Raw genomic sequence first — 23034 nt, forward strand, 5'->3', positions numbered from 1 at the left:
GCCATTTTCCTGCCTGCTGCCTTAACAAAAGAGAAGGACAATGAAGCAGACCTCATTTGTTGGCCCGCGGTAGGAGAGCCTCTGGAAGCCCTCAGCTGAGAAAGAAATTATAATCCAGATTCAACAACAGGATGGTTTCGAGAGACAATGTCTGAATGCCAAAAAACCTGGTTGCTACATGACACGCAGAGTAAAAAAAACAAAGACTAAAAAAACCCAAACACAACACATGTAAACAAACTGAAACACAAATCTGGTGATCTGTAGGAAAAACACATTATTTGTTGGTAAGGGAACAAAACAAAGTAACAGATTTACACTCATCTCTATTATGTAAGGGGAAAAGATGGGATGATTATTGGAGGCCACCTTGTTAATTTTTCATTAAATTGGTATTTCAATACCTTGTTTGCAGATGGGGAGTGCAGGCCCAGCCAGCATTGAGGTGTCACAGAGTACAAACAAACACACACAACCACACAAAATGAAAGCCTGTTTAATGGGTTTGGATCCGGGGGTGTGATGATTTCCCCAGAGAGGGAACCATAGAGAGCAGAGGGAACACAAACTGCTGCAGAGCCACAGGTAGGCCAGCATGGCTCTGCCGCACGAGGAAGATGCAGCTGCTCCGACCCCATGGGAAGTGAAGCCATCCCACTGAACGGATGGCTCAGGTGTGTGCAAAAAAAAACAAAACAAAAAAAACAACAGGATCTCTCAATGCATCTGCTGTAGAACCTACTTTGTATTCTCCGCCTCCTGCTGCACAAGCCCTTACTACCAGCCTTTCACCAGACTGGATCTACACAGTCAAAGTCCCAGTCACTGGAGTCATAAGTCTGTTACTTAAACTTTTTTCGTGAATAAACGGTCATTCCTTGTAACCATCTTGATGTCTAATGATGCAAATATGGATTAAACCACTCCGGCTCCAAAAGTACCTTAATTTAACATCTACTTGAAAGTAAAATAGTGAATTTTTTTTCACAGCTGGAAATAAATTCAGTGACAATCTTACATTTGTTATTTACCAAATGTGTTACTTATTGTGTTTCCTAAACGGTAACATAACAGAGTGGACAAATCTTCCCAGTTAACCCAAAAGTCAATTACAGACCACTCAATTATCATTATTCTAGTGTCTGTCATAGTTTTCTTCTCCGAATGAACAAATAAGAGTGCAAATGCACTTTGTGGAAAAGACCTTCGATTCCTACCTCTGTACATGACAGAAAGAAAGGCGTGAAGAGGAGGGAGCGAGTTGGGATGCAAGGCGATGGGCTAATAACCAACAGGGAGGAAGATTGGAAGCGTGTAACACCATCTTCACGCTCTGCTGGCCAAACAGGAACTGATAGCGTAAATGTGTTTTTGGTCAGGTGTGCTAAATTATGAAACAGGCAGCAAGAGGGAAGGCTAAAGAACATCAGCCTGCCTGAACGGCTGCGGACGAACGAATCCTCCTGTGGTCATGTTTTTTTGTTTTTCCTTATGAGAGTGCACACAGGTAATAGGCAAACATTAGCTGTGCCTTTGTTGAACTGCATATTAAAAAAGAAAAACTTCAAATGACCTTTGCAGGCTTTTGGTGGAATATTTATGGGTAAAGATATTCTGTTCACCTGTATTTACTGCATAACCTGATTGCAAAAGAGCAAAAGCAAACCATTTGATTAGCTTTACTGTTGTCACAGGTAGGGGGGAATAAGTGACCTCCTAAAAATGTTTTTATCTGTGCAGCAACAAGTGATATAAAGCAACGGTAATCAGGATTTAATTTTTCACCGGTTGCTCCGTCTTTGGGGGTTGAGACAGAAAGGGTGAGGCAGAGCATAGAGAGTGATCACAAAACAACCAGATGGTTCTGAATGTTTGGTTAGGGTAATATTAGGCTGTGAAGGCAGGGACACCAAGCGTATGGCAAATGTCACCATGCCTGGCAGAGGCACTCATTTAGAAATGACTGGATTTTTACTTGGAAAGTTTTTGTGGGAGCTAGAATTCATTGTGCCATCTGTATGCGATCTGGTGAAAGTAAAATTAATTTTAAAGGACTTTCTTTTTCTTTGAACTTTGAGTTAGCCCATAAAAGTTATTATTATTTTGAAAGTCAGTTACAAGTTAATGCTCATGCTCTCTTTCTGGACTGATAAAAGGCGGAAAATCCTGGCATATGGAACATGCGCAGGTGTTTGATTCAGCAGCCAGATCACGGTAGTAATGAGTTCAACTTCTTGCCGTATTAAACAAATGGCTGGATTTAAAGGTCTCATGTCCTCACATGATTTATTGCAGCAGATTGCATCTCTTTCTCCAGCGAAGTGTCATAATCCAAAGGTCCCTACTTATGTGTTCTTGGAAGGATCATTAGACAACAGCAGCACATTCATAGTGCTGCTGTCACAGTCCTAATTAAAACTGTGAGAAAAAAGAATTTTACTCATGTTCCTAAATGTTAACATTGGGTTAGTTTTTCTGGTTATGAAACTGCTTCTGTGTGTACAACCTCCATTACACAGACACTATCCTGGTATTTTGCAAAAAATAGTTAAATTAGCAACAGGTTTCAGTTAAACTATAGTTTCATGATGGACCTGAATGAAACCATTTATGGCCTCAAAAATTTCCACTGCATCTAAAAATGATTATTTTCTGCTTTAAAATAGCAGCTTTTAGATATTTAATATTAACATTACATAAATTGTTTGCTTTAAAAAACTTTAATTCTTTACTCACACTGCCACAAGAAAGCTGAGAACCCAGCAGGACGCATGCAAAAAAGAAAGAAAAATTGTATAAACTTGTTTTATTTATTTATTATTATTATGTGTATATTTTTTTCATATTGTTACTAATTGAGTTTGACATGCTTTATGTTTAAGTTTTAAATCATTTGAGTCTAATCAATAATGTAAATAATTTGCTGTTTTTTTTTTTACTGACATAAAAAATATTTTTGATCTAAGAAAATTCCCAAAAAATTAAGTTTTACCTCAAAGCAACAGTAAAGAAAGACATAAAATAATATTAATATAATATTAATAATATTAAAGATAAAATATGAAAGAAAATTATTGGAGTTTAGGAAAATTAATTTGGTCCAAATAAAATTCACTCTGTTTGGCTGTTTTAAAAATATTTTAATAACTTTTTTTACTTGAAAGTTAAATTAATTTCTGAATTACTCATACTAAAATTTAACAGAAAGAGGAGTGTAGGATGTCATTCAAATGTAGCAGTAAACCTCTGAGCTGTTGAACAGAAACCACTGTCACACGCAGAAGCAGCCACCTGATTCATTGTTGATTAAATTTATAGCCATTTGCAGGAGGTTGGACTCTTTTGCTTAATATGTAAATGCTTAATGAAAGTAGTCCATATTGCCTCTAAACTAATGAGAGCTCTTCCTCCTCGAACACCGAACAGGTCAGCAGAGACCAAATTACTGACGAAATGACCAGCCAGCTGTGACAGGTTCACGTCCTGACCTGTGTGACCTCCAGCCTCCTCCTTCGTGTCGCTCACCAGCCGACGCTTTCATCTGGGTTCACGCTGCGACAAGTGAATAGTTTCTTCCTCAGTGTCCCTTCTTCATCCTTCCTTACCCCCACCCCCTGCTCACATGGAGGGCGCGATGATGAACAGGGCGGTGCGAGAAAGGAGGAAGGGGAGGGGTTGTGGAGGGGGAAGACAGAGGGGTCGCTGTGTGAGCAGGGAAATGCTACAGGCTGCGTTAATAGAAAGCCTTTTGTGGTGATAGGAAGATTGTCCGTGGAATGGGCTGCTGATTGGAGACGCAGCAGCTCGCTGCAGCATGCACACTAATTAAAGAGCTGAATAGAGTGAAGTAACAGGGGAGGATTGGACTGGACAGAAAGACTTTATACTTCAGCAGCTGGTAATATGAAATTCGGATGAGATGCGATCTTCAGAAGATGCTGGTTTACCTTATGTGGTTCAGCAAAACTGTATTATTGTTCACTATATCTACCTACATTTTTTCCAAGGGCAGTGTGTTGAGGCTCTTTTTTCAAAAAACCATTTTCATTGAAGTGATATTGGAGGGAAAAAATAGGGTTGTGAGTTGTGTGGGCAATCAATACACTGAGAATTGTCCCTTGAAAGAAAGGTTCTAGTGTACTTTTTTCCCCTTCTCAACAGCAAGTAATTGTACAAGGCTGTAAAAGAAATCTCTCCTAAGACACTAGTATAGAACAATAACCTGCAAAGAGGGATTACAAAAAAAGAAACTCTAAGGCTATGTTCACACCGGCCTTTGACAACGCCCGTTTGATGAAGAGTCCATGTTAATGCGCATAATCGCACGTTTCAGGCCGCCGCATTCAAAACTGTCATGTTCACACGCAGCTACGCACATTTCTATGACAGCTTTTGGGCTCTACATACAAAATACGTGGCCACTGAATGAAGATTAAAAATTAAGACCAACCAGGGACTAGGATTTAGTTGTGACGTATGGATGGAGTCCCTTTTAATTAACAGAAGTGCCGACCGTTTGAAAATTGATTACGGAAGAGAGATTCATCATTTCGGTTTGAGCACGGCCGGAATTATATGAGACCAAGTCTTTTATATATCGTAATAGAGCTGTGAAAGAATAAGGAAGGCTGGAGCAATATTCAGGAGATTCAGCATTTTGCAGCAAGCCTCTTCCAGCTGCAGGTGACAGACAAGTACTAGTAAACAGTGGAACAACAAAAAGAGGACGAAGCCCCTCCCTGCATTTCCAGTGTGAACACCATGGGCTAAATGCGCATGCTAAAACCAGCTTTTAGCATATTCTTGAAATGCCTAAAAAAAGATGGCGAGTTCCATAAAACAGTGCTTTACCAAACCGTTATGACATTTTCTTTGGTTCATATTTTTTTTGTTTGACCAACTTTATTTATTTGTTTGGAATCTAGAGATTTCCAAAAGCAATGTTTTACAACTCATGGGTTTGAACTTTGTTGTCCTGTAATACTTTTACTTCTTAACTAAAAGTACTTCAGTGGCACCTCTTGAACTTTTCCCCTCTGTAAGGTTGTTATAAGCTTTCTCTAAGAGATCAACTGTGTTTCTGGTGGATTCATCTGCAGCAACTGTAGACAAAGGCTCAACTAAAGTCGGAGCACTGACCTTGTGGGTCATCGTCAGTGAGGTTGAAAAAGCAACCCCTCAGGTGAAACGAAACAGAAGGTACGCAGGGAACTGGCAAAGAAACACATTTAGTGATTACACTTAAATGAGGATGCCAAACACAAAGCAACAGGACAGGGAGCGTGTCAGCCTGATTGGACACCTGGAAAGATGGATGAGTCAAAGGTGACTGCAGAGGTTCATACCTGTCACTGCTGTGACTCGTCCATGCTTTAATAGTGTTTTACCTTCCAAACAGACATCTGTTAGACTGCACTTCATCATTTGTTGAGGTTTGTTTTATTACATACACTTTGCTAAGAAAAATAGTGCTGAGTGACTAAAAGCACAATTTCCTGCTGGATTAATGATGTAGCTGCCAGTCTGTTGATGGATGCTCAAGCCCACCTAAAAATAATCTCCTCCTTACTAGAATCCAGAAAAACAACAGCAGAAAACAGATGCGCACACAGAACTCATAAATAAGCAGAATTTAAACTGCAACCCAACAAAAAACACAGGCTTTAAATATTAATGTTGTTCATTAGAAAAGTTTAACTGGCTTTCCAATAGGTGGACATCCGAAGGATCACAGAAGCTGGAAGAGTAAGGGGTCCTCTGATAAATCCATGTAATAGATATAGTTGGAATCCATTATTGAGCAAAGCAGAGTGAAAAAAAAAAATTCTGGTTGAACAAATCTGTGCAAGTGAGCAGTAAATAATATCAATGCTTTAAATGCAAATCCACGGGTAAGTGATTTATCGACGTGCGCGCCGTCATTCTGAGCATGAAAACAGATTGGTGTAAGTTGATTTCAGTAATTTGTTTTTGGGCAGAATCATTTTTCATAACAAAAGTCTTTTTGTGCAGACAGCTGTAACTATCATTACAGAATTACTTTCTGCTATGCAACCTATAACATCATTAATTTGAGCTTCATCATAGCCACACTGCTATTAACTTCTATAAAACACCATTCTTTTCTTCTTTCTCTTTCGGCTTTTCCCATCAGGGGTCGCCACAGCGAATCATCCTTTTCCACCTCACTCTATCATGGACATCTTCTACCCTAACATTAGCCAACTTCATGTCCTCTGTTAAGACATCCATGTATCTCCTCTTTGGCCGTCCTCTCGCCCTCCTGCCAGGCAGCTCCATCTCCAACATCCTTCTACCAATATATCCACTATCCCTCCTCTGAACATGTCCAAACCATCTCAGTCTGGCTTCTCTGACTTTGTCCCTAACACAGGCAACATGAGCCGTCCCTCTGATGTACTCGTTCCTTATCCTGTCTAACCTGGTCACTCCTAAGGAGAACCTCAACATCTTCATCTCCGCTACCTCCATCTCAGCCTCTTGTCTCGGTCTCACTGCTACCGTCTCTAACCCATAGAGCAGAGCTGGTCTCACCACTGTCTTGTACACCTTTCCTTTGAGTCTTGCTGGCACTCTTCTGTCACACAACACTCCTGACACTTTCCTCCACCCGCTCCAACCTGCCTGCACTCGCCTCTTCACCTCTTTTCCACACTCCCCATCACACTGAACTGTTGACCCCAAGTACTTAAACTCCTGCACCTTCTTCACCTCAGCCCCCTGTAACCTAACGCTTCTACCTTGATCCCTCTCGTTCAGACACATGTATTCTGTCTTACTACGACTGACCTTCATGCCTCTTCTTTCCAGAGCAAACCTCCACCTCTCTAGCTGTTCCTCCACCTGCTCTCTACTCTCACTGCAAATTACAATGTCATCCGCAAACATCATTGTCCAGGGAGATTCCTGTCTTACCTCGTCTGTCAGCCTGTCCATCAGCATAGCAAACAAAAAAGGACTCAAAGCTGATCCTTGGTGTAGTCCCACCTCCACCTTGAACTCCTCTGTCTGACCTACAGCACATCTCACCACCGTCATACTTCTCTCATACATGTCCTGAACTACTCTGACATACTTCTCTGCCACTCCAGACGACCTCATACAGTACCACAGCTCCTCCCTCGGCACCCTGTCATACGCCTTCTCTAAATCTACGAACACACAATGCAGCTCCTTCTGACCTTCTCTGTACTTTTCCAACAACATTCTCAAAGCAAAAATGGCATCAGTGGTGCTCTTACAGGGCATGAAACCATACTGCTGCTCACAGATCTCCACCTTCTTCCTAAGCCTGGCTTCCACTACTCTTTCCCACAGCTTCATTGTGTGGCTCATCAACTTTATTCCTCTATAGTTGCTGCAGTTCTGCGTGTCACCCTTGTTCTTAAAGATCGGAACCAGAACGCTTCTCCTCCATTCCTCAGGCATCTTCTCACTCTCTAAAATCCTATTGAACAACCTTGTTAGAAATTCCACTGCTGTCTCTCCTAGGCACTTCCATACCTCCACAGGTACGTCATCAGGACCAACGGCCTTTCCGCTCTTCATCCTTTTCAGAGCCTTCCTAACCTCATCCTTTCCAATCTCTGCTACTTCCTGCTCCACAACAACCACATCTTCCTCCCTTCTTTCCCTGTCATTTTCCTCGTTCATCAGCTCCTCAAAATACTCCTTCCATCTTTTCTGTACACTCTCCTGGGTTGTTAGCACCTTTCCATCTCTGTCCTTAATCACCCTTATCTGTTGCACGTCCTTCCCATCTCTGTCTCTCTGTCTGGCTAGCCTGTACAAGTCCTTCTCTCCTTCCTTTGTGTCTAACCTGTCATATAGCTCATCGTAAGCTTTCTGTTTGGCCTTTGCCACCTCTCTCTTCACTCTACGCTGCGCTTCCTTGTACTCCTGTCTACCTTCCTCAGTCCTTTCTACATCCCACTTCTTTTTAGCCAACCTCTTCCTCTGGACGCATTCCTGTACTTCCTCATTCCACCACCAAGTCTCTTTACCGTCTTTCCTCTTTCCAGATGACACACCTAGCACCTTCCTACCTGTTTCCCTGATAATTTCTGCTGTAGTTTCCCAGTCATCTGGAAGCTCATCCTGACCACCCAGGACCTGTCTCAACTTCTGCCTAAATTCCTCACAAGTTTCTTCATTCTGTAGCTTCCACCACTTGGTCTTCTTTTCTGTTTTCCCTCTCTTCTTCTTCCTGACCTCCAGAGTCATCTTACACACCACCATGCGGTGCTGTCTGGCTACACTCTCTCCTACTACCACTTTGCAGTCATTAACCTCTCTCAAATGACCTCGTCTGCATAGGATGTAGTCCACCTGAGTACTCCTACCTCCACTTCTGTATGTCACTCTATGTTCCTCTCTCTTCTGGAAGTAAGTGTTGACTACAGCCATTTCCATCCTCTTCGCAAAGTCCACCACCATCTGTCCCTCCAGATTCCTTTCCTTCACACCAAACCTGCCCATCACCTCCTCATCACCTCTGTTGCCCTCACCAACATGCCCATTAAAGTCTGCTCCAATAACAACTCTCTCTCCTCTGGGAAAACTCTCTATGACCTCATCCAACTCACTCCAGAATCTCTCCTTCACTTCTAACTCACAGCCAACCTGTGGCGCATACCCACTGACTACATTCACCATCACCCCTTCGATTTCTAACTTTAAGCTCATCATCCTGTCTGAGACTCTTTTCACCTCTAGAACACTGTTTACAAACTCCCCCTTCAGAATCACACCTACCCCGTTTCTCTTCCTATCAACACCATGATAGAACAGTTTGTATCCTCCTCCAATACTACGTGCCTTGCTGCCCTTCCACCTTGTCTCCTGCACACACAGTACATCTACCTTCCTTCTCTCCATCATGTCTGCCAGCTCTCTGCCTTTCCCTGTCATTGTGCCAACGTTAAGAGTCCCTATTCTCAAACCTATGTTCCTGCCTTTTCCCTTCTCTCTCTGGCCACGGGCCCTTCTGCCTCCCCTCTTTCTTCGACCAACAGTAGTCAAATTTCCACCGACACCCTGTAGGTTAACAGCATCGGTGGCGGTCGTTGTTAACCCGGGCCTCGACCGATCCGGTATGTCTAAAGTGTTGTGGATGATTCGCATGGTTATTTTGGCAATTTTTACGCCGGATGCCCTTCCTGACGCAACCCTCTCTATTTATCCGGGCTTGGGACCGGCACAGAGGCAACTGGCTTGCAACCCCTGTGGCTAGATTATAAAACACCATTCTTTTAAATTGTCTTTTTATAAGCCCTGAAATTAAAATACATAGAATGCAATAAAAACAATAGTGTAGCTTGTTTTAATCACTGTGCATGATAAACCATTTACGGTTTTTGCTAATAAATCTAATCTAATCTTAAATCTGATCATTTTGTTTGTCTTCAGTTTTCATTTAAATGCTGCTTTAGTAGAATCCGAATATCAGAGCTTCTTAATGAAAAAATCTTGTTATGTGGGTTTTTCTGAAAAAAGTTTAGAAGAAAACTCTGCTGTGTGATGGAAATAAAAGAACCCACTTGGATACGGTGAACAAGTTATCGAAATGTTCTCATACATGAACCAAAACCCTTGTATAAACGGTACAAGCATTCACTTTTTTCACAGCGTATGTATGTGTTAGAATAAAAAAAGAAATAAAAAACGACAAAATGGGAAAAACTCCATCCCCAACAATCTCACTGCTTCCACAGCATTTAGTAGGCAGGTTATAACAAAGCTGCTTTAATCAACAGCTTTTGGGAAAATGATTATCAGTAATGATTTGAAACCGTTTCTTTTGCACACATGAGACCAAAGTAGAAATGTTCTGCACTAATGCCAAGAGCCGTACTTGGCAAATAAAAATGGCCATGTCATCAAAAAGGCCTCATAGTTCCCATTAAAGTCTGATAAGGGTTTAGTTGTTACAAAACTGAAGGCTTTATTTGATCTTAACAACACCAGATTAAAAGAGAAGGGATTAATTTTTTTTAGGTGTGAAGTTTGAAAGCACATGTTCGTTCTCTACACATAGTCACTTGTACAGGCTTATATAAAAAAAAAAAAAATAAACAATTTGCATCGTTTATAAAATGGTTTTGGTTTAGTTTAGCTTTTTTTTGGTTACTGTATGAGAGCATTTAGATAAATGACTGAACAGCAGAAATTTTTTTGTTCAGCTGTTTTGTGCATGGTCACAAATCGTGGTAATTACCTTGACCGGTTTCTTGCGTGCCGACTCAGCCTCATTGTTCTCAGCTTCTTCATGCTCTTTGCTGCCTTGAGGCAGGTTGGAGTAGTTGGCCAGACTGCTGAGGAGAGATGACACCATCGGGCTGGTGTCCATCTCCTCCTGCAACAAAAGGCAGGAGAATGGAAAAGTCATATTTAGCATCATTTTGGCATCCTCATTTAAGTGTAATCACTAAATTAGATAGGTTTTTAGACTGACGTTGATCTTTTTTTTTTTTTACATGTTACTAAGTCCAAATTTTATTGATAAAGCCAGTTGAGAACCCTGTACATCCATTTGAGCAGAAATGAAGCAAACTTCTTCACTGAAGTTCTTTTTGGTTATGGAGAAGGACTCACTTTTTTCACCCATGCGCCCTTCACACAATAATTACCATCATTAATCGATGTCGAACGCCCTGTTCTGTTGCGGTTATTAAAATGAGTGTGTACTATTTCTGAATTTTCTCTTTACTGAATGTGTGCTCCAACAAATCTGGATTGAAGTGTACCTCAAACAAGGCCATGTTCTTGCCATCGTACTGCTGGCTCTTTTCTGCGGCTGCATCGCTACTGTTGATGAAGGGGCTGCTCTCCTTCGGGATATTATCACCTGGAAGAAAGAGAACGCATACAGCTTTCAAAAAACAGGCAGAAATTAAGACTTGAACAGCCCATCGAAGGAGCAGATAGAACAAGCCAATTTTCCATAATAAATGTAATTTTTAAAAGAGGCAAACATTGAAGCAGACTTGTTTTAATTCTATTTATTGCTTTCATAAACAGATAAGCAGAAAGCATAAAACGTTCCTTGACTAGAGGACAATTAAGGCTTGTCGTGCTTATAAAGAATTTAAAAAGACAGCAATTCAGTCTCAGCTTAAAATGCAGCATTTGTCCAACGCCATGTACTCCATATGTTCCTGAGATGAACAAGTACTGCAACATCTCAGTGAGCCTTTTTCAACCCAGACCAACCATGACAGCGCAAGTTTGAACTGCATCACCAAAGCTGTACGATTAACATTCAAAAACTGCAGCTTTTTCATCCTCAAACAGTTAGGGGGATGAGCAGCACGATGTTATCGAGGTGACAGCTTATCAAGAAGCATCTGTCTGCAGGAACCGCTGCCCCGGCTGAGGGCAGATCTCCAAAATAAACCGTTCCTCTGCTGCAATAAGGGATATAATGGAAGCTATATCTGACTCTAAATGCAAATATTGGTTAGATGATTCCCCTTTATTGATATTTAACAATAAATTATATGGAAAAAAGAATGCTGTTTTGATCCCTGCTGCAAAACTGCTCAAATCACATCAGCTGCTCCCTTGATTGGAATATTTTTGTACTTTACTGTAGCGATTTATGTAAAATCGTCAGTTTAAAACACTGTTTCCACAGCTTTTCTGCTTTACTGTGTTTTCAATTGTGGGGAAATATTGCTGTCACAAAAAAAAAAAAAAATAAATCCTAAAAACCCCTTTATCTAGTTATGTCTGGTTTCTCTAAAACTGTAGACTTTAGAAGAATTTTAGTATTTTAGAATTTGGTCACACAAGAAAATATTTTTTTTACTTTGCAGTGTGTGTTCAGGATTAACATCTGGTTATCTAACTTGCTGAATCTTCTGGATGGAAACAACTTCATATTTTCAAGATGGTTGGTTTTTCTTTTTACTGGCTAAAGTAGATGTAAAACTGACTAAAAGGGGCCATACAGGTTTCATGCATACCAACTGTACAGCTTACTTACTAGCATCTGAGGAACAGTAATAAACTGCCTGCATGGATCAAACCCCTCAAAGGGCAAATACTTTAGCGCAAATACTATTGGGATCACTAAAAAAAAAGCGACACAGCACGACTGACCAAATGCTTTCTATTGTCCTGGGAAATTAATGGTTTCAAAATCCCCTGAATTGTTTTATCCGCCAAGAACAAGGAAGGTCTTCCCGCCGAAAGGTTTCACAGGCTAAGCTGTCTCATTTGCACCTCGAGCATTTCTTGAGGGAGACAGCAGATTGTGCTCCCTCTGGCTCTTGATCCTGTCTTGGACTGAACACTGTGAGACCAGGTTATTTATAGCTGGAATGCTGCAGCCATGTGCCATGATGTCTGGGTACCGCTAACAGTCAACTTACTGTTCTGCAGACTGAGATGGAAGAAATTAAGGAAAAAAATAAAGAGTCCTTTGTAAAAAAAATCCTAAAAGAGATAAGCCAGAAAACCAAAGAGGGCATTAGAGACGTTACTGCAGAGGCATTAGCGACAGGAGAAAAAGGGTGTAGAAGAAGAGGTGGAGGAAGACAAAGACAAATGATGCAAGAATGAGCAGAGACACAGCGAGGGAGAGAGAAATGAGGAGCCAGCTCTGAAATGGGAGTTTGCAGGGGGACGAAAGAGACACACATTTCTGTCTGGAAAATGAAAAAGCTCTGTAGCACTTAAGGTTCAGCTGCCTCCGACCTGCAGGTTAAAATGAACACAGCTCTTTAAAAGGGATGCAACAGTGTCATATGAAGGTTTTATGAAAAGTTTATCAAAACCAAATGAAGTCTGGGCCTTAATAGACATTTTTTAAATATTAGGTATCCATAAAGTAATGGATTATGGATACTATGGGGTCCCCATTTTTTGTTTCTTGACTGTCACAAAGACTTGACACTTCATTTTTAAGACAAAAAATTCTCAAAAATTGAAATAACATACATTTTCTTTGGTTTCATCTTAAACCGATGCGTTTCTAAAAATATATACACATACATGCGCAATTTTTAGGTAATATTCTATTCGGCTTTGCATGAGAATGCAAATATGAAGTCTATATGATGCTTTGGTTTTTTAAATGTAGACTTTTGTAGATTTTAGAGCAAAGTATAAAACTGGTTCCGATTTGCTTCAATCAAATTTGGACTAAAATACATTGTCCTTAATTTATGTAAACAGAATACGACTAGAAATAAAGTCTAATGGTACAAAAAATGTGTTTCTTTTATATTGTCACAAAGGTAGGCGTACTACCCTAACAAACACTTTCTTCTATAGTTGATTCATTCTAGGAATAACCTTTAAAACCAAGCACAAAAATATTTGAGTTTTAACTGGGACTGGAGCCATGACTGACCCTACCAGCTACATTACAGCTTTGCCTGCCTCCCACGTGCATAGAAACAGGTAGGTAATCCTTTCCCGTGTGGATAAGATATGATACTATAATTCCAAAATAACCGTTTTAACAAAGCACAAAAATATTTTAGCTTTGATTGAAGTCCTAAAGTCATGACTGAAAGAACAAGGTCCCAAATACAAGCGGCCAAAATGAGCTTCCTCCGCAGGGTGGATGGGGGCTCCCTTAGAGATAGGGTGAGAAGCTTGGTCACCCGGAGAAAGCTCGGAGAAGAGCTGTTCTTCTATGTTGAGAGGAGCCAGTTCAGGCGGCTTGGGCATCTGGCCCTCAGGCCTCCTGGATGCCTCCCTGGGGAGGTGTTCCGGGCATGTCCCACTGGGCGGAGGCCCCAGGGAAAACCCAAGATACACTGAAGAGATTACGTCTTTCGGCTGGCCTGGGGACGCCTCTGGGTCCCCCCCGGAGCAGCTGGAGGAAGTGCCCGGGGAGAGGTAAGTCTGGGCACCTTTGCTTATCCTGCTGCCCCCACGACCTGGTCCCAGATGAGTGGATGGATGGACGGACGGACGGACGGATGGATGGATGGATAAGGGCTAAGATGCATTGGGCAATAAAAATAATTAAACTGCTTACTTTTTCAGTTTCAACTTTATTTAAATAAATCCCTGCTAAACAAAGAATTGCAGTACCACATAGGAGTTGCCAACTTAAAGTTCATCCAGTCAATGTTACAAGTGACTTCAAACATTTTTAGTGAAAGCACATACATACCCTAATGATACAAAGAGGTTTTTAAGCGAAAAGTAATTGAAAGGTTTATTTGTCAAGTTTTTGTAGCAATTATTTTGCAAGCAAAGAAAGAGTCCTTGTGATCTAAAACTCCTTAGAAAAGCACTGAGTCAGGGTAGTAAAAATACACAGTGAAGCTAAAAATATTGTTTAAATTTGTAATGGTATATAGTACAGCTAAACTGAGAAACTTAGTCAGTCTGAAGGCTCTCAGACACCTTTTTTTTTAAACTGTCAAAATATCAGTATGACGGTTCTTCTGTTAGGAGTATTTTACCTCATTTAGATAATGCATGGATAATCAGTCTTCTTTACCAATGGTTATCTCAAAAGACTGATGAGAGGATGAGTCATGCTTCAATGGTTGCATTAAAACACAACGCTAAAAGCACAGAGCACTCTGATTGGACAAACCCAATTGGCCTCTAAACAACCAGATGATGAACACAATGCTGCTGGGAAAGCATGCAAGGAAAATACCCGAGAGTCAGCTGACGCAACTATGAGTAAACTTCTCAGTGTGGGAAAACACCATGATCACGTGGTGCAAAGCCTTTCTCGTGATTGAATGCTGGAAGCATCCAAGCATCAGCACAGAAGTCCTTCAAAGATCAAAGTAGTGATACACACATGGAGCTAAACATCTATGAGATCAGGCCCAGAATACTCCTTTCCCATTGCATCATTGATCTTTAAACAGCCAATTTCCCACCCCCATCATCTAATAATTAAAACTCTATCATCAAAAGAATGACGGATTCCCCCTTTTTTGGAAAAATGACTGCTCAGAAGAGTTTTGATTTGACTGCATCCCATAGCAGCTTATCCTTCCTCCATCTTATGGGATCTGTATCCATGGCGCTCACTATCAGAGCCTCTCTCTATCTTTGGTCAAAACAGCAAGCTTCAGTAGTCAGAGTGTGACTGTCTTCAAATGACCTACACTGAATTGACCCTTATCTCTTTTTTTGGAAAATGGACAGTTTATTGAAAGTAGCATGCGTGTGTGTGGGTAGGTGTGGGTGTGTGTGTGTGTGTGTGTATATGTGTGTGTGTGTGTACAGTGGCTTACTGTCATATTAGACAAGAACACAAAAGGGTTTTACTGCCTGAATGCATTCGTTCATACTTTCTGGGCACAATAATAACCAGACGTGTTCCTTTGTTGGCGCCAATAGCTCCTGCACTTTGCATAAGCCTCATTTAATGTTTGTTCAAACTGAGCAATGGCCACAACCAAGAGAAAAAAGTTGTCTAAACGCAAGTAATTTAAATAAAAGTAAATGCATTTCCTTCGCCCATCAGTGGCCGGGACAGGCTCCGGCAGCCCCGTGACCCCGAAAGGGACAAGCGGAAGAAGATGAATGATGAATGAAAATGCATTTCCTCAGTGATGCATTTCATTTATCTTTCACTGTGCAAGACATTGGCATTAAATATCAAACTGAATCTCTTTACAAATTCTAAATATATAATTTTACTCAAAAGGACAAATGAAGAAATCTAATGCTAGAAATTAAATAAATTTTTGATTTTTTTGAATTTTTTTTTTTTTTTTTTTTTTTAGAAAAGAACTGTTTTCAGTCAATTTGACTAATACAGAGGTCTCAGAATACAGAACATGTTTCATGTTTTATTTCCCAGACTCCTTTATCTGAATAAATTTGAATTTCAGATCAGTAATTTTCCTAAGAACACACATCAGTTTATAAAAGACGTCCATAAAGTTGCCTAAAGCAATGGCAGAATCACCAGTTCACTCACTTCCAGTCCTTTCTATAACTTATGATATGGTAAACTATGCCCTTTCTATAGCAATGCTCTCGCTTCAAACTTTTGCCGATTTAACAAAGTCAGTAGAAGGTTTTGGTACCATAACTCTTTTGGTCCTGTTGGTTTGTTTTCCATATCCTAAGAAAACCCTGTTTCCCTATAATAGCAAACTAGGAAAGCAGGCAATTAATTAAAAAGGAGTGGCCATTTATTTAAAAGGTGAAGAGTACTGAATGACAAGCATGCAACACAAAATCAGAAGACCTAATACAACACCCATCACTGATGCAACACAACATTTTCCCAAGTGATAATTGCCAGTGAGACAGAAGAAAATTTAATTGAAATATCCCCTCAGCTTGTTCAATTGAAAACTGGACATATTCAACTGAAACACTTCTGCATTTTGTTTTTGCCTTGGTTATCTTAGATTTTAATAGAAACAGACAGTTTTATTAAAAGGACTGTCAGATTTTCTTCTTGGGAGTTGGGATATTAGTTTCTATTTTGAGTAAATCCAAATTTTGTTACAAAAACAAAGCCTTTTAAAAAAAAAAAGGAATAACTAAATCCCACATTAAATGAAGTTTGGGATGCATCTTAAATGACAACAGTATCCCCCAAACATAGTAATAACAACGTTAGAAAGGAAGTCAGCCAAAAAGTGACGAGTCAAGTCCTTCTCCAAGGTTATTTTAGCCTATATTTATGCAAAAAAAAAGAAAATCCTATCTTGCTAAAGTGACTTTTTATTACATTAAGCTCAAATTAAATCTAATCAAATTGTATTTATATAGCACATTTCGTACATAGTAACACAAAGTGCACAACAAAAATAAATCAATAAATACATTTAATTAAAAAATTTACTTCAAAACTCTCCTCCCACCTCCTACCCCTTCTTCCCATGGAGGTAAATATTAGGTTAACCATATTAAAATGTAATTCATAAACGTTTTTTGGAAATACGATGATGAAATATCTGCAAATTAGCTGCAAAGTCTGTATTTGAACCATTTCAAAATTTTCACTTTAAGTCAAATTTATTTGGTTTAACAACTCTGCACTCTGCCACTGTGCAGGTGGGGTCATTTAGACAAAACTGTCAACTTTATCCCATTTGAACTTTATCAGGAGACGTGTCTGTGAGTAATGTCTGTGAGTAAATACCAGTTATTGCAAGTATGAGCAGTCCATTGTTCTCACTCGACTTTTCCAGCATATCTTTGAACAGAGCCACCGGGGATTACTTGGTAAGAACTATTTGACTTTGCTGTATTGATCCTTCTTGGGTGAAGTGTTGAGAGGGACAGCTATCGCAGTCTCTGCTTGTGCAGTGTCACACTGCCGCACTCCTCTGTGTCTCTGCGGACTGACTTCAAGAAGAAAAACAAAATGTCTAGAAGATGATTCTAAGAGAGCTGACTCAACAAAAGCTATGGGACTACTTGTTGGTGTGTGTGTGTATGTGTGTGTGTGTGCGTCAGTGTGCATACATGTGACAGTGCATGTGCTTGGCATAGACACGACTAACCATGCTGTACAGCAGCAGAGGAGAGGCTGTGGCCAATTAATCTCAGTCTGGGCACAGACGGCTGGAATTCAGCCATTTTGTGTAAAAGTAGGACACACACCACTCCTTTGCAACTAAAAATTTAGTCTTCTAACACCCATCTGAAATATGTTCGCAGTCGTTTCTCAAATAAAAATATGGACCATCTACATCTGGCTGTCAATCTGACTAAAAGTGAAACACACAGCGAGTACATAAGCTCTAAAAGACACCTTATGGAGGCCAGAAAAGCACTTGATCTAGGGGAAAAGCAAGAACTTGAAATGGAATCTGTGGGATAAAACAAAGTGTTTGACCAAAGATAAGTAGGATTTTCTGGTCACATGTGCTCCTATTTATTGTTCTGCAGTGTAATACCAAATCCAAGCAGGTCGTGAGTTTACTCACTAAATCTGTTGTCTCTGCACGGCAGAAATACGTTCATTTATGAGCAACGCTCCGTTTTATAGGCATATCCATCCTCCTGGCTTGTGTGGTGGCAGAGGAGCGCTGGGCAGCGTCAGGTGAAGGATTAAGGTCACTTTAATCTACAGTCCAGTCAAATCAGGATTGACAGTGATTTAACAAGTACCCAAACATTTCCATGTGTAAATCGGAATGAAAAAATAAGAAATTATATAAGTGCATGCTTGTGCAAAGTTGACCTACATTCCAAAGCTTATGGTTTTACACACGGTGCTTATGCACCAAACCTTCACATCATGTATATGTTATAAGAAAAATTAATTGAATACCTTATAATATAATTTACTCATTTTTAAAATATAAAATATATATATCAATTATGTTAGGAGTTACTGCACTTCTAATTTTAACTCCAAAAAAGACCATTTTGAATTGTGATATATCTATCTTTTCCTACTGTACATCCATTTGAAAAAACGTTGATAACTGATCGAAAAAATTAAAACTAAACCTAATATAAACCTAATATATATATATATATTATATATATATATATATATATATATATATATATATATATATATATATATATATATATATATATATATATATATATATATATATATATATATATATATATATATTATATATATATATATATATATACATACATATATATATATATATATATATGTATATATATATATATATATATATATATATATATATATATATATATATACACACATATATATATACACATATATATATATATATATATATATATATATATATATATATATATATATATATATATATATATATATATATATATATATATACACATATATATATATATATATATATATATATATATATATATATATATATATATATGATTTTGTGTGTAAATATCTATATACACAAACACAATGTTATCAAGTGCTCATAGAGGAACACTAAACTAGGGATACAGCATCAGGTTGTTGTTCAAGAGGATTCCGAAGGAGTCTGTCTGATTAAACCATCAGACGCCCACTTAAGTTTGCTTGTGGTGAAATCCAAAGAGTTCTGTAGCCAAGATGAAGATTACAGATGAGCAAGACTGGAATAAGATCAACTGCGTCATAAGAAAAAAGAAGGAAAAAAAAAAGAGTACATGCTTTTTCATTTCTTAAGTTTTATGTTGTGCTGCTGCCAGTTCCTAAAATGAAGTAAACACTTCTTCAAATGAACAACACAGAAACATTACATTTGCCAGCATTTTATAAACATAAAGTACATCAAAGCAAAGATGTGTCATGTAAAAAATGAGGTGCACTCTTCGTGCTTTTATTGAAATGAAGAGATTAATGTGCAGCCAGGTGCTGCTGATCAAACACCTTTAATGAATTGACACCTGACAGGTGTTGCTGTTATCTAACCAAGAAAAAGATAAAGCCATATATTAGAACAGACGCTTCCCAACATTTCATCTGAAATTAAAAAATAAATTGTCTTACACAGGAGAATAAAAATGTAACATCTACAGGAATAGAATTAAAAACAGACATAAGACTGATGGAAGGCACTGAGCCACATCACAGGGCAAAAGAAAACAGCTGGTAAACAGCTAAAAAAACAAAAATCTTAGGGTGCAAAGATTAATCGACTTAATCAGGACAAGTTAATATACTGTATAAAATCGTTTCAAAATGAAATAAATAGATAATTTCCATCTTGGAAGATACCATTGGATTGAGGCATGGTAGGTTTATTTTACTATAATGCAAAAAAACCTTAGTGCCATGACAGTGGACAACACACAGAATGGCAGCAAAATCTTGCAAGAAAAAAAAGGAATCTGCCAATCTTCACCTGCGCTGTTCAGTACCCAGGTAATTCTCTCCGAGTCACTCTGGTTGAAGTCTTGGCTGTAGATGTCCTGAATCGATTTGAGCTCAGTCAACCAATATCCACTATGAATCGTATCGTCAACCACAAATTATGATATGAAAAGAATTGTTGTTAAAAGGAATTGTTAAACCTCTAAATATTCGCTTTCCTTCAGGGAAGATGGTGCTAAGTATGTGGTGCAGGTTTCTGGGTGGTCTGCGCCCGCTGAGGGTTGTAGACAGGAGCGGCTGGATTTTAACGGAAGTGCAGGTGTGTTTTGAAGTTCAGGTGAGGCTTGTTGTAAATGGAACATACAATTGTCGTACATGTAGTACTACTAAAGCTAAAGTAAGTTGGACAAACTTATAATGAACAGGTGATGCCGTCAAACTGTGTCCTTATGCAACACTCAAAGTCATTGGTAGCCCCTTAGGGACAGCTAGTGCAGTTTGCAGGATTTTTATTTTTTTTAGGAGGTGGGGGCTGGTCAAAAACGCACACAACATGGCTGCATCTTATCTACTTCACCCCTTACTTTACCTTTTATTATGCATTTACTACCGCTCACAGTATGCCTATAGAAAAATTGTGAATGAACATTGCCCTCTATAAGGACTTACACGGTGCAGTCAACACCCTTGATATTTTTGTACGGGGCCAAAGCCAAAACATTGAAACTAAGTGGTGAGCTTCTATTCCTCCACTCTGAGAAGTTTAGATAGTTAAGGCATCTGGTAAGAAAGCCAGAATGCCTTCCTAGGAAGATTATAGATGTGTCCAGTGGGCAGGATGCTCCACGGCTGACCTTGGATACTCTGGATCCATTAAATCTCCCGGCTGGTATGGAAACACCTTGAAATCCTCCCTGAAGAGCCAGAGGAGCTGGTCACAGAAGGAGAAGTCTGGGTTTTACTGCTGAGACTGCTGTCTTTCTTAAAATCTATTTAAATTAAAAAAGATATTCAATTGGGACAAGATTACAAACTTTAAAGTATTTATTTTATATGAATCAAGCATCATAAAAATTCATTTACAACAACTCTTTTTGGGCTTAAAGAGAATTAATTTCTGTTTTGTTTCCATTTTAATATCACATTTCTCATATCACATTAGCTCTCTCTTAGGATCACAAAGACAAGAGAATAGTAGCAGCATATAGTTCCATGACCACATCTGCCCACGCACACCTTTAAAAACTGATATTTTCTGTCTCCTTCCTCCAGTCAAGGCTTCAGCTTCCCTCTAGGACACAGCAGCCTTGTATAACGGAATCTCATGCTCTGTGTTTTCTCACTTAAAGCTAACTCTGTTTTTTTCTTTTCCTTGGTTGAAGCTGTTCTCTTGTACGACAGTTTCATGATCGTTCAGCTTGTACACTACAAGCATAAATATTACCATGTTACAGCTCAGCTCCTTTACGGGGTTGTGGGGCTGAATCCGCACGTCGATCTGTATTCAGCCTGGTGCTTCAGCAGACTTTGAGTTATTATGCAGCATTGCCTCACAGGGTACGACTCTGACACAGTGTCTCTTACTCCTAATCATCTCCAGCAGATATACTCATTAATGATTGGCTGCGGAGCCAATGGAAGCTGATTGGCTGACGGCAGAGGGAGACGGGAGGAGAGCTGCTCTTTTACATGAAAGGGTAAAGCAGAGCTTAGCATGCTGAATGCGCATGTGACCGAGTGATGTCTGACAACGAATGGGTGGATTTGGTCCAATCCCTCACGCAACCACCCAGCACCCCCAATCCCAGCACTGTAGGCCTGGATTACTCTATTATAGCACCGAAAGTCATATAAAGTCATTGGCACGAGGGAGCACAAGACTGTAGACGTTGCGGCATAAAACAAAACAAATGTATTCTTTACTCAAAACTATATTTGTCGTGTTTCGAAAGTAATTAAGAAGTCTTACTAACAAGACAAAAATATAGGATTCCAGGCAAACCGAAAGCTTTTTAGGAAGCTCATGTTCAAAGAAAAGTGTCAGGCCCCCTGGTGTAAGGAGCAACAAGGTTAGCCATGTAAAGCCAGGCTTACTGAGCCCCCAGTGGAGCCAGGCTATCAACCTTCCCCAGGACGCATGCTGGCTTTGGGAGAACATTGGCTGTCACGTCAGCCAGCTGCACGCCTCCTGCATGCATGACACTGCCTGTGGGAGTGACTTCGGAATGCTGCCTATTGCTGCTGTAATTGGTGAGCCATAGAGCTGCAGGGATGAAGGGAAGAGATGAAAAAAAAACAAGAATCGAGTGGGTGGAAGAGAGGGAGTGGGAGCAGCAGGGAGGGAAAAGGGATTCGGTTGTAGAGGAGTTGAGCGAGATCATACACTTGAGAGGTAATTGGATGAGACAAAGGTGCATCGCACCTGTTATCTTTTACGTTTTAAAGAAAAGTGATGCCAGAAAAGACACAGGGGTATGCACAGATTGGTAAACTAGGAAATGGGAGGTGACTGGATCAAGAACACTTGAGCAGTGATATTTTCATGAGGTCGTTGATTAATAATTTACCCCAACTTATTACATGCCAAGAAACCAATTAAACTTGGAAATCTAATTTCTTTCCGTATGCTCTGGTGCCCGGGTTCCTAGATGAGAAGCCAATTGCCATCTCATTCGTTACCTTTTTCTCAGAGAAGGACTTTACAGCCTGTGACGAGATGAGAGAAGAATCCTGGCTGAGTCACAACATGACAGAGAGGGAAGGGAGCATCTGACGGAGCTGGTTTATGTGATCCCAACAGCTGATGGAAGGCGACAGGGGCATCACCTCGCCAAATCCGCAGGTTTTTGCTTCTCAGATAAAATGTTGGAGGTGAGAATAAACATGTAAATTAACACCAGAGTGTCTGCTCTGTTAAAAAAGCCAGTAAACCACATTCTGTTTCCCTGATTTTGGCATCCCTGACCAAATTAGATTCAAAATCCTGGAGAAAAACAAAAAAAAGGAGAGGGCATGTCCTTTTCTCCTCATGTCTCTCAGCACCTTCACTCATTTATTTCACTCTCCAGTCTTTGCCCTTCAGGCGTGAAACCACATCCCGGGCTCCCTTAACTGCCTAACTTCTCTTCACCGTCTCCTTTACATTTATTTTTTATTTTTTATTCCCATCTATTTAATTTCCTCTGCAAAGCTCTTTCTTTTCCTCAGAGAAATAACAAAGTTAATAGACAAGGCAGTGGCTGAAACGAAACAATCCAACACACTGGAATGGATCTAAAATATACAGA

At 39.7% G+C, this 23034-nt stretch overlaps 1 protein-coding gene across 2 annotated transcripts in view; it reads right to left on the reverse strand.

The window, feature by feature from the left end:
- The window catches only part of LOC101165388 (solute carrier family 12 member 5), a 148137-nt gene that overhangs the window by 33810 nt on the left and 91293 nt on the right, over window positions 1–23034 (reverse strand). For both annotated transcript variants that reach the window (XM_023954949.1, XM_023954950.1), the window contains exons 2-3: window positions 10767–10867; window positions 10238–10375 (exon numbers count right to left, since the gene is read on the reverse strand). In XM_023954949.1, the coding sequence (XP_023810717.1) occupies window positions 10238–10375; window positions 10767–10867 (239 nt within the window). The remainder of the gene's footprint in view (window positions 1–10237; window positions 10376–10766; window positions 10868–23034) is intronic.

Source organism: Oryzias latipes, chromosome 5, assembly GCF_002234675.1.
Source record: "Oryzias latipes chromosome 5, ASM223467v1".
Lineage (NCBI taxonomy): Eukaryota > Metazoa > Chordata > Actinopteri > Beloniformes > Adrianichthyidae > Oryzias > Oryzias latipes.